A 12,242-nucleotide genomic window follows, 5' to 3' on the forward strand; every position below is an offset into this window, starting at 1 on the left:
GGAAGAGATTCATCTCGGCTCGATACTTTTCATGTAAAATTCTGCATTGTTCATCGAGTTTTGCTTCCAGATTCCGAACTTGGTCTGCATGCCTTGTTTCCATACTGCGGACATGGTCTTCCAGGGTCCTCTGTTGCGCGCGCACCTCTTCAAATTCTACCTGCAGGTCACGGCAGTGGAAGCACTGTTCTGGACGCTCCATTGGCACTGGGATATACCTATTTGTTCTGGTCGTATCTCTGATGCGGGGGCGCTGGACTTGCTGCTTGCCACTAATGGCTCCCGCTGAATACTCAGAAATCTTACGATCGGCACCTCTGGCAGAAAGGGAGTAGATAGAGGCGTCTCTGAAGCAATGATCACAGTCACAAAAAGCTTCTCCGGAATGAAGGATCCTGAAGCTCAAAATAGGAATATATAACGCATACAAGCTGTTGAGGCGGGAACGAACCCGTCTGCGACTTCCAAAAATGATCCACACAGCCCAAAGCAAATCCTGATAGGCACAGGGGATCTGTCTGGCGGGACGATTTCCCCCTGCTATTCGTCTGATTCCCACGCTCTGAGCAGATCTCCCAATCTGAATTCTGATCAAATTCATATCAACCATACATGTTCTGTCCCTTGCACTCATTGTTTGCCGGTAGTCATAGATGTTGTCAACTGTGGTACAATGAGCGTTGACTGGATGCGTGTAATTCATGGGAGCGGTTGGAAAGAGGAGGTGTTATTGCAGTACAGGTTGCCCTTGGAGCGCTCACATGCCTTGTTGGCAAACATGTCAGCCTCCTTATTCAGTCCACGGAGGATATGGTAGTAACGGACTTCTTGCATGGAATCGTGGAGGATTTGGTTCCTGTAGTTGATCTGTTGCAGGAGGGTGTTCGGCGTGCTCTGTCGTTGCACCATGAGCCTGATGATGATTGCTGAATCCCCGAAGACTACTGCTGTTCTTATCCCAATCTTGATCAGCTGGAGGAGCCCTTGATACAAAGCCAATCCTTCTGCCCTGTTATTGGATAATTCTCCCAATCCCCATTCGAATTGAAGAATTTTTTTGCCATTCGCATTGCAGATTAGACCCCCTGCCCCTGCTTGGCCTGGGTTAGATTTAGATGCGCCATCAAAGAACAGTAAGAACCTGTTGCAGTTTCTCAGCCAAGTTGCAAAATCCTCCTCCTTTAATCTCAGCTTCCATGTCCTGTGTGTCTCTTTCGTTTGCACCCTTCTTTGGCTTATCTCCTGAGCACTGATTATGTTTTCTTGTACATGGCTAATCAAACTTCTCTCTTCGACGCTGCAGTTGGTGACCTCTATCTTGCCTTTGGTGTGGGCTATGATTGTCTCTACCGCTAAGATCCTAGCCTTGTGGCACATAACTCTGATATTGCAATTTTTTTCTTGAAAGATCTTGCCGTTACGGGCTAACCAGATTCGCCATAGGAGGGTAATTGACATGGTGTTCCAAATCATTTATGTCAATTTACTCTGTTTTCCTTTCCAGGGACAGTTTTCCTTCCAGCTATAAAGAGTGTCTGCAATAGATGCCTTAGGCTCCCATGGAGCATTCCCGAGAGATGCCATCGTCCTCCAGCATTCCTCGGCTACAGGGCAATCTATGAATAGATGTTGTAGTGTCTCTTCTGATCTGCAGCAGTTTGGACATCGAGAGGGTCCCATTATGCCTCTTTTTTTAAAGTTTTCTGCGGTTAGAACCTTGCCTTTTAAAATGAGCCAAATAAAGAATTTGATTTTGGGGGGAGCTTCTGCTCTCCATACCAGCTTCCATTGACTCCAAACATCCTGTGGGAAGATGCTATCGCATAAGTATTGGTGCCCAGCCTTGGTCGTGTACTGTGTTCCAGTTGGATCCCAACGATAGCCATCTTGCTTGCCTTTTTGCGTCGGGGCTTTGCTGTGTAAGAGGTTCTTGAGAGCAGCAAGGCTGGTCTCTAGCTCTCTAGGGTATTCCGGAAATTCCCAACCTATCCATGCTTGTGAAGAATTTTCCCATTTTGATATTTGGGACAGGTATACTATTTCTTTACTGCTGAGCCAGTTTATTGCAGGGATTGCCTCCGTTTGTGATCCAATTGGGTGCTGTCCGAGAATTCTATCTGTAGAGAAGTTGACATTGTTCCCTCCTCCAGGGACCTTTGAAATATTTTGAGTCATGAAGGGTATGAATTTCTTGCAGAGTTGCCATATTTTTGTGCTATCTCTGTTGGGAATATTTGTATCCAAAAGTTGTTTCCTCGTACTGTTCAGATATTTAGCCTCTAAGACCTTCTTCCACCAAGCTGTGGGACCAGTGATCATTCTCCAAATTATTTTAGCTCCAAGAGCTAAATTCAGTATTTTTGGAGATCTTATTCCTAGCCCGCCTTTTTCCTAAGTTTGGATGGCATTCTTCCAACTGACAAGGTTGAACTTTCTTTTTTCCGTTTTGCCTCCTTGCCAGAGGAAATGCCTGAGATTCTTTTCCATTTTCTGATGAAAGGTTGCAGGTGCTTGGTATAAAGAGAAACGGTAAATGGGCAGAGAGGCCAAGCTTGATTTCAAAAGAACAAGCCTTCCTGCTAGGTTCAGCCACATGGTGCCCCATTGCTGGATTTTTCTCTTTATTTTGTCGAGGATTTCACTCCAGGTGTCAGAATTCAATGGTCCCAAACTTACTGGCATCCCAAGGTAAGTGAAGTGGTTCCAATTGAGCTTGTAGGAGACTCCTAGAGTGCTTGCAATGCTGTGGATGGTATGGCTGGGAGTGTTCCAACCATATATGAAACTTTTTAACTGATTAACTTTTCCTCCTGAGTATTCCATGAATTGGTCTAAGATCTTCTTGAAGCGCCTTGCAATGGTGATGGACGCTCCTCCTATCAGGAGAGTATCATCTGCAAATTGGGAGTGATTAATATTTTTTGTGCCATGCTCAAATTTGATACCAGTGATAAGGCCTATTCTTCGATTGAAATCCAGGGTTTGGCTGAGGGACTCAGCCATGAGGATAAACAAATAGGGAGACAGGGGACAGCCTTGCCTAAGGCCTCGAGAGGATTGGAAAGTAGCACACGGTCTTCCATTAATCAGAGGGGATATCCAAGGGTCCGAAATACAAGCTTTGATCATTGTGATAAAGGAGGAGTCAAAACCCATTCTATGAAGGACAACAAACAGAAAGGAATGTCGAACCCTGTCAAAGGCATTGGCAAGGTCCAGCTTGAGGACAAACCCTTTCTCCTTTCTACTTAGGCTGGAGTGAATGGCCTCTTGTACAAGCAGGATAGAGTCAGAGATGTGCCTATTGGGGAGGAATCCCCCTTGGTTTTTGGAGATCAGAGATGAGAGGTGAGGTTTGAGCCTGGATGACAGGATTTTTGTGATAATTTTGTAAGATGAGTTGCATAAAGAAATTGGCCGAAATCTTGAAAAGGAGGAAGGTCTGTTCTCTTTTGGTATTAAAGCAAGATGGGTTGAGTTGGTGAATCCCCCCATTTTTCCTTTCTTTAGAACCCAGCGTATCATCTTTAAGAGGTCTTTCTTGATCATTTGCCAATACTCTCTATAAAAACTGATTGGAAACCCATCAGGCCCAGGGGCCTTGTCTGGGTGTAGACTCCAAACTGCATTTTGAACTTCTTCCTCTTCGACTTCTTTCTTGAGACTGTTATTCATTTCGTGAGTAACTTCCTTATTCATGTGCTGTAAAAAACTTGAGTAATCCTCTTCACTTTTGTCCTTAGTCAAAAGATTTTTGAAATGATTTGTGGCTGCTTCTTTTATCGCTTCCTGAGTATAATAGATGTTCCCCTCATTATCTTTAATTGTATTCATAGTGTTTCTGACCTTTCGTACTGTAGCCTGCTTGTGAAAATAGGAAGTATTTTTATCTCCCTCCTGCAGCCAGAGCTGTCTTGACTTCAGTCTCCATTTTATTTCTTCATCCTTTGTAATTTGACTCAGCTGTGTGTATAATTTTGTTTCTCTCTCTTTGGCTTGTTGGGACAGCCCAATGGCTTCTATGTGTTGCTGCACATCTTCTAATTCTTGTTTGATTTTCTTCTTGTTCAACTCGAGCTCTTGATAGTTGTTCTTTGCCCATTCTTTTAGAGCCTGTCTTGCTCTCTTTAATTTTGTTTCCCAAATGAAGGTTGGGGAGCCTTCCACATGTTGAGACCATGCCTTCCAAACCACATCTTTTACTGCTGGGATACGATTCCAAATGGAGCAATATTTGAAGGGAAGAGGTCCTAGTTGGCATTGACTATGCAGAGTAAGCGTGATTGGGTAATGATCAGAGGCGGAGACATTGAGGATGTTCGACTGGCCAGTGGTGAAGGTAGATAAATAAGCAATACTTATGAGGAATCTATCAAGACGTTCCATAATATTGCCAACTCCTATTCGTCTATTGCTCCAGGTGTACCTTCGGTTCTTGGGTCTGATATCGACCAGATCTTGCTCCTGCATTATGTTTTCAAGTCGATTCCTGAAAGGGTCGGGGTTGAAATTTCCCCCTCTTTTTTCATTGGAATGCAACACCAAGTTTAGATCCCCTGCAAGTATGAGGTTGTTATCCTGCTCTTCTTCTATACTTGTTTCCAAAGTGTTCCAACACTCTTCTTTCTCTCTATAATGATTCGGGGCGTATATATTATAAATTTTTACTGTTGTTCCATCTGTCTTGTTCTCTAGATTAACACAGATCCAATGCTGATGTATTCTGGAGGAATGGAAGTTCCATTTGTTGCAGTCCCACATTGTTAAAATGCCACCTGAGGCTCCTCTTGCTTCACTTGCACATCCACTGTAATGCTTTTGCTGGCTAATGATTTTATTAATTTCAGATTGGTCTTGCTCTGTTTCTTGAATGAGTACTATTTCAGGGTTTTCACTTTTGATTAGGTCCTTGAGGGCTACTATCTTGGAGGGGTGCCCTAATCCCCTGCTGTTCCAAGATAGTATTTTCATCATGTTTTACTGCTTACATGGAGAGGTGCCCACCTCTCTTTGCCTTTGTTATTATTTTCTTTGTCTGAGAGCCCAAGAATAAAGGATTCTATAGGAGTCTCGGAGCCCATGGCAATATCTTTCTGAGTGCTTTCTTCTCTATGCTGTTTGGCTGATTTCCTGCCGGGCCCATGCTTTTTGGGGATATCACTGGGAGCTCCATGCTCCTTTGAGGAGCTTCTAGTAACCCGAGCGGAAGGGGTATCAGGGGAAGGATGAGAGATTTGGGGGGGGGAGGAATGAAGGGGAGGTTCAGAGAAGGGGACTTCAGGCTAATCTCCTTCCTCAGAGAAGGAGGCAAAGGGATTAGAAGATGGAGGAATGGAAGGGTCGGAGGTCCGGAGGGGAGATGAAGGGTGCTGAATAGGGGATTGTTGGGGGGAAGAGGAGGGGTGGGAGGGGGGGGGATGATGAAGGGGAGGGGGCTGATGGGATGGGCCAGGGACATCAGAGTCCATAGATTTGAGAGGAGGGGATGATTTTTTCCTTTTAACAGTTTCCCATTGTCCTTCTTGCTCTTCAGATTCTACATTAACTATTTTAGTGCATCTATTTGCAAAATGTCCATATTCGTGACATACCTTGCATTTGAAGGGAATCTGTTCGTAGTCCAGCTGCTGAATATGGCACCAGTCATCCACTTTCAGTTTGATTGCTTCCGGCAGTCCACGGCCCAAGTCAACCTCAACACAGATCCGCGCACAAGCCTGCATGTTGTCTTTGGGTTCGCTACGATCTATATATTTTCCCACCGCGTTTCCTATTACTTTAACCGAATCGTCCCCCCAGTAGTGAAGAGGAAGATGGGGCAGTCTGACCCAGACAGGAACTGCATTCGGGATATCTAGCTCTGGATCGAAATCCGGGGTCCATTTGTTAAGATAGAGGCCCCTAGAATCCATAAAATAGGGCCCGTTTCTGAAAATAAGGTCTTTATCCTCCTTGGTTTCGAAGTGAAAGGTAAAATATCCTCTGCCACAGAATCTTATTGATATTTTTCCCTGGATCTTGTCCGACCAGTTTCGCTCGACCCATCATTGCACAGTTTTGGGAGAAGGCCATAGTCCTGTAAATTGCCCGATTAACCCTTTCTCAGCAAGGGAGAGGGCTGCCATGCGAGGGATGGTCGGAGGTAGAAGAACTTCCTGTAAAATATCTAGCTTCTTTACAAACTTAGATGCTGCAGGTCTAGGTCTCTGCGGAGGGAGAGATTTAACCAGAGATGAAAATGCTTGATGCAGCTCCGGATCCCCACCAGGCGGATCCGGAGGGTCCATGGCGCGGGATCTTCAGACAGCGGTCGGCAGCGATGGCAGTCTCCAGGCGCGCGCGTGCAGCAGCTGATTCAAAAGCCAATTCCAAGCTCAACACCTTGGTCCTCAAGTGACTGTGGTAATTCAGGAAACAACTCCTCAGACAATCTTTCAGACGGAGGAGAGGAAGAGGAACTAGGTGAACCAGATTATTACTATTACTATTACTATTACTATTACTATTACTATTATTATTATTATTATTATTATTATTATTATTATTTTAAACTAAGTTATTGGTAGCACTGGAGGAACCTCCTCTGCCCCAACAACTTCAAGGTTTGGACTTGAAATTAAGACAACATTCACAAATGAATCCTTAGAGGCAGTTTTATGATACAACCTGAGATGATGTCCATTCACTAGAAAGGATACTTGAGAATTATCAATGGTTGTCAATTTTACAGTCTCGTTTTCAAAGACTACTTCTACCTCATAGGGACCTAACCACCTAGTTTTCATCTTTCCTTTAAAATACTTGAATATAGAATCATAGAGTAAGGCTTAGTCACCCTTCTAAAACAATTTATTTTTAATAAACCTATCATGCCATTTAAGATGTTGATGCTAAATAATTTATTTTTGTTGCACAATAGTCAGGTGCTTTTCCTCTAACTCATTGAGTTATTTCAACCTTTTCCCTTGAGTTGCAGTAAAATTTAAATCCTCTTCCAGGGTAGTCCTCAATGTTTTAATCTCAAATTTAATGGGGAAGATGGGATTATTACCAAAACACTAATTAATAATGGGAAAAACCTATGACATTTCTCCAAGTTGTCCTATAGGCCCATAATACCTCAAGAAGTCTCTCCACCCAATATCTCCTATGTCCTACCACAATTTTTGTAGGAATAACTTCAAGTACTTTATTAGTACTTTCCAGTTGCCCATTTTCCTGAGGACTATAGGGTGAGGTAATGCTATGATGAGCTCCATATTTTTTGAAAAGATCCTATCTCAGTTGAAAGGTAAATTGTGCTCCACCATTTGTTGCTATTTCCCTTGGCACAACATATTGAGAAAATATTTCTTCAAAGAAAAAGTATGAAACAACATGACCAATCACCCTCGTAAGTGCCATGGCCTCTACCCATTTGGTTACATAATTTGTTTAAAAGAGAATGTTAACCTTCTACTAATATGGGGGATGGATTGGTCCCACAAAGTCCAATGCCCATATAATAGAAGGTTTCGCCACCAGCTCGGGTTGTAATGACATCTCATCTGATTGTGTCTCCTAACCGATTCGCTGATAGTTATCATAACCACAAACATACCTCTTTTCCTCTTGTAATATATTAGCTAAAAGATAACACATACGCAATACCTTATGATTTGTCCTCCTATCCAAAAAATTCTCTCCATAAGGTGCATCATTATAGGCCTTGAGGATCTCATGAATTTTATCCTCCATCACACAATTCCTAATTTGTTGATCAAAACTAGTGTGAAAGACATCTCCATACAACAAAAATTATTTGGCACTCTTTAGTATAATCCTATTTCTTTCTATAGGAGAAAGGTGATGATGTAACTTTCCTATAGTGAGACAATTAGCAATATTTCCATACCTAGATGAATAAGTGGACATTGCAAATATATATTCTTCTGGAAAATAATCCTTAATAATTAGATCATTAGTAGTATTAGCTAAACTAGAAAGAAAATTTGTAGCAACCTTATTTTTTCCAGATTTATCAATAATAGTAATATTGAATTCTTTGAGTAACAACGACCACGTAGTAACTGTAACATTTATAATAGGCTTGTGTTGGGCCGTGCAACAGGTATAAATTTACCCTTGATTACATTATCTTTTTCCTCCTTTTTATGCATTTGTGCCATGATGTAATAAGGTTTTGATACAATTTCGATAGAAAGTGAACGAAACCGCTTTTGATATGATTTGGCTGTCAAAACTAACTTTCATTGCTTTTTATGCAGATATTAGCGAATGGGACAATTGTTGTTCAATCTACTGAATAGCAAAGGCTAAACAAGGACAAAAGAGTGTGTCTTGTGTGGTCAAGTTGAGAAGTGAATCAGACAGATCATCGCAGGACGAAAGATTGTTCTGATAATAGCATGTGGTCGCGAATTCCTCAGGATCTCCTAATCCCGAGGAATCATAGTTATCTCTTTTCCTCTTTGACTATAAGAGGGGAAAAACGAATAGAATAAAGCAGCTATTTGCCTTCTTACTTCGGCTGTAATTTTAAGAGACAAAGTGTTATTATGAAGAAAAAATTGTTACTGTAATAACATTCGGAGTTAATGAGTAATATATAATTTGTGGTTCTGTTTGCTCAAGATATTTTGAGTAACTAGGCAGTAATCACTCACGGCTTGGGCCTGGTCACTGGTGGATTTCACTGCTTTTCCCTGTGTTATACTTTTCCCTTTTACTGCAAGTCTAACTGCTTTGTTTTATAGTTTTACAATTGATCTACTTGATATATAAATCACCGGTGTTGAGTTTGTGCATTCCGCTCATTATTTCTTATTACTATTGATTAGTTTCATTTATTTATGTCGTAGATTGATTCAATTATTAGATAAGAGTTATTTCCTATTAATTGAGCGCCAGAGTATTATTGGTTAGATCAGGTGTATTACTGTTATGAAGAAGTTTCTATTCAGTTGAAAGAGATCTATTACCACTAGAGTGCACTCGATTGATATGCTTATGGCATGTAATTACAATTAGAGTTTTTTTATTAAGTTTGAGTTTTGATGCTTGAATAGTTTAATTTCTTTGAAGTTACAAGTTTGGTAATTTTTGGTTTGATCCATTTACTCTTGTATTGAAATCAATAAGTTATCTTAAAGCATTACTTTCTATAAATATAACAATTTCCATCACTTGCACATACTGTGTACACTCTTGAAACAAAAAGACTTACCTAGGTCGATAATTAATGTGAGGCATTTAGGAGTTCTAAAAGACATCTTATATGTGCCCAACATTTTGGCACCATTTCCGGGGAGAGTGTTTCTATTTCACAAAAGGTGATGTATGTTTGATATTTGTTTGCTGTGAAAGAATTGGGTATTAAAAATGGAAGGTAAGAACCTACGTACGAGCAAGTAAAGTGCTTGCCCCTTTGCTTGCTTTTCAGTAAAATTGTGTAGGAATTGAAGTAGAAAAAAAATTTGATGTTCGTTTGTTGTGAAAGAATTGGGTATTAAAAATGGAAGGTAAGAACCTACATACGAGAAAGTAAAGTACTTTCTCCTTTTCCCGCTTTTCAGCAAAATTGCATAGGAATTGAAGTAGAAATAAATGTTTGTATTTCTGTATGAATGACTAAGAAGAAAAGAGTAGAAAAAGATATAATTCCTCCACCCAGATCTGAAAAATCTAAGGGATCGGTGACCCTTGGATGATCAACCTTCATTGACGAAATCATAAGAAAAGATGAGTCTCAGTCATCAGTAGGACCCCGAACCGTTTCTAAAAGAAATCCTACTGTAACCCTTCAAGCCGCACGATCACCATCTGTAGCTGACACTGAGATTCACAACAAGACTAAAGGGTCTGAACAGAGTTTTTAGAACACTGAAAATTTACATCCTAACCCTTTACAAGAAGGGAATTCTTGCAATCTCTGTGAAGTAGAAGGAGAAACAGATAGTGCTGAAAAGATTAAATCATCAAAACCCAAATCTCTTGAAGTAGTGGTTGAACAGAGGACACCCAGTATTCCGGACCAAGGTAGTGTTGTTAAAATCATTCTAAAAGTCTCTTCTAAACCCCCCAAGAACAAAACTCCAGCTTAGGAAATCCCTGAAGGATATTGACACATTTTTGACCAAATGGCTCATAATCAGCAACAGCCTCAGACGTCTACATTACAATACCCTATTGTTGATACAGTTGTCAATGCTCCCATGAAAGCTATTCCATTATAGAATATTCTTACCTTTCATGGGCTAACTTCGGAGGATCTTGATGCATTCCTTTTTGAATTTCATGTTTTATGTAGGGGATATGTTTACACTACCAACCTCGAGAAGCTGAAACTGTTCCCCTCTACTCTGAAGGGAGTAGCTTTGCATTGGTTTATGGGGCTTGGTGGAGGTACCATTACTGACTGGGACCAAATGAAAACAACCTTTCTAAAAAATTACCAAGATTATTGCCGAACTAGAGAACTGAAGGATGAAATCTTTCAAATGGTAGCTAAGACTAACAAGACTCTTGAAGAATATGTAGAACATTTTCAATATAATCTGCAAAGATCTCCTTATGAAAATTTTCCTCCTGAAGTTCTTAAAACTACGATGATCAAAGGTATAAAAGACCAATGGGTAGAAACACTGAATTTAATGGGAAGGGTGATATTTATCAAGAAGACTATGACGATATTATACAGTTGTGCATCAGGTGCTCCAAAGGCAGTGTTGGCGCTTGAAATTTCACCTCAGGCTAAGAAAGGTAAACTTCAAGGCAACATCAAACCACTTAGCCTCGTAGCTAGCCCTACGGGGTAGGAGAGGGCTCTCTCCGGTCTATCTCAGTAAAGATCTTCAATGGGAGAGATGACCAATAGGAAAACACTGATTTTAGGCTAGTAAACTGATCAAAGGGTTTTTGGGATTTTTAGGGTTTTTGGTGGCAAATTGAGGAGGTGGAAATTTTGGGTGCGGGGATTGGACACAGTTTCTGCAGGGGGTTCTTTGGGGCGAGGTAGGAGACAATATTGATGCCTTTGATTGAGGTGGATGATTAAGAATGACAGATGAGAAGTTAAGGAGAGCAAACAATAACTTTGAATTCTCCTTAAACAGTAGAAAACATTGAAATTAAACAAACTTAAAAGCAGAGCATGACAGTCATGAGTTCTACTTTAACACTTCATTTGCTTAATGTGCAGAAGGAAAAGAAAGGAAATGATTCACATAACACACTTACAAGTACATAGAGAAACACAAAATCAATACATGTAACCACAAGAATCCCAAAAAGGACTGCAAAACCCTGGTCTTCCTTAGCCAAAAATTGCAGAGATACAGTGAATAATACAATGATAGCTTCTCCCTCAAGAGTCCAACCATGAAAATGAGCAAGAAAGTACATAATATAGATCCTCTAACATCTTTCCCTGCCTCTAGGGGTCGATCTCACTATCCTAGGAGCTGTTTCAACCACTTCTAAACTAAGCACTGAAAACTAGGCAGTCAAAACAACTTGCCTCTATAAGCTAGGAAACCAATTCATTCATTTAATTTTCACCTATTTCATGAATGAATCTTCTAGAAGAGATACATAAGTGTAAAAGTATCAAAAAATTACATTATTTACTTCAAGGAGGATAACAATCCACTCCAAAAAGTCAAACATGGTAAAATCTGCGTTTTTCTGAGCTGTACAGTGAAATTTTGAGAAAATTGCCTGATAGGTCGCGCGCCTCTGCCTGACGGGTCGCGCGCCTTTGAGGGCACTTTTGGGGCACTTCCAGGTGTCCAAATTGAGCAAGAGTAGGCTTGTGGGAAAGGTATGTGAGTCTACTTTCCAACCCAACTTGAATTTCTGAATTTGGTGGTCATTTGCCCCTCCAAACTTGCAATCTCCCAAGACTGCTTTCTATGTCTCAAAAATGTGGTAGAAAGTCATTGTTTGCTTGTTTTTTGACTTTCTGGAGGCCCAAAACTTCACAAAATCTCTTGGAAATGGATGAGCATATGTAAATTTTCATGAAAAATCTGGAAATGCTGAGTTTTTGCAAAATGGAGTTGCCAGGATGAAGGGTCGCGCGGGGGGTGAGACCCGTTAATGGAGAAAACCTGTAAATTGCCTGAAAAAACCAAAATTTACCAAAAATGCTCAAAATTTCTTGGGATTTGTGCTGTGGCTAGGCTATTTAGTGCCTTACTCCTTCAAGGAAGCCTCGGCCAAAATGTGGAGGGGATTGGGCC

General features: G+C 40.9%; 1 protein-coding gene across 1 annotated transcript; it reads right to left on the minus strand.

Moving 5' to 3' along the window:
- Nucleotides 1-790: 790 nt before the first annotated feature.
- Nucleotides 791-4,470, minus strand: LOC149170471 (uncharacterized). Its single transcript, XM_089425599.1, has 2 exons — nt 3,514-4,470; nt 791-1,009 (listed from the first exon to the last, which is right to left on the minus strand). Exons 1-2 carry the CDS (start codon nt 4,468-4,470, stop codon nt 791-793), a joined length of 1,176 nt encoding a protein of 391 aa, XP_089281725.1.
- Nucleotides 4,471-12,242: the final 7,772 nt, after the last annotated feature.

Source organism: Pinus tabuliformis, chromosome 4_2 (assembly GCF_031772625.1).
Source record: "Pinus tabuliformis cultivar Carrire ecotype Pingquan chromosome 4_2, CPIR1, whole genome shotgun sequence".
Taxonomy (NCBI): Eukaryota; Viridiplantae; Streptophyta; class Pinopsida; order Pinales; family Pinaceae; genus Pinus; species Pinus tabuliformis.

What these genes read in the sequence shown, in the direction of transcription:
- LOC149170471 (XM_089425599.1), bottom strand. Translation starts at nt 4,470, where the DNA reads ATGCAGGAGCAAGATCTGGTCGATATCAGACCCAAGAACCGAAGGTAC. An exon ending in TCTTAAAGATGATACGCTGG is followed by an intron (nt 1,010 to 3,513) that starts GTTCTAAAGAAA and finishes ATCCAATAACAG; the next exon opens with GGCAGAAGGATTGGCTTTGT.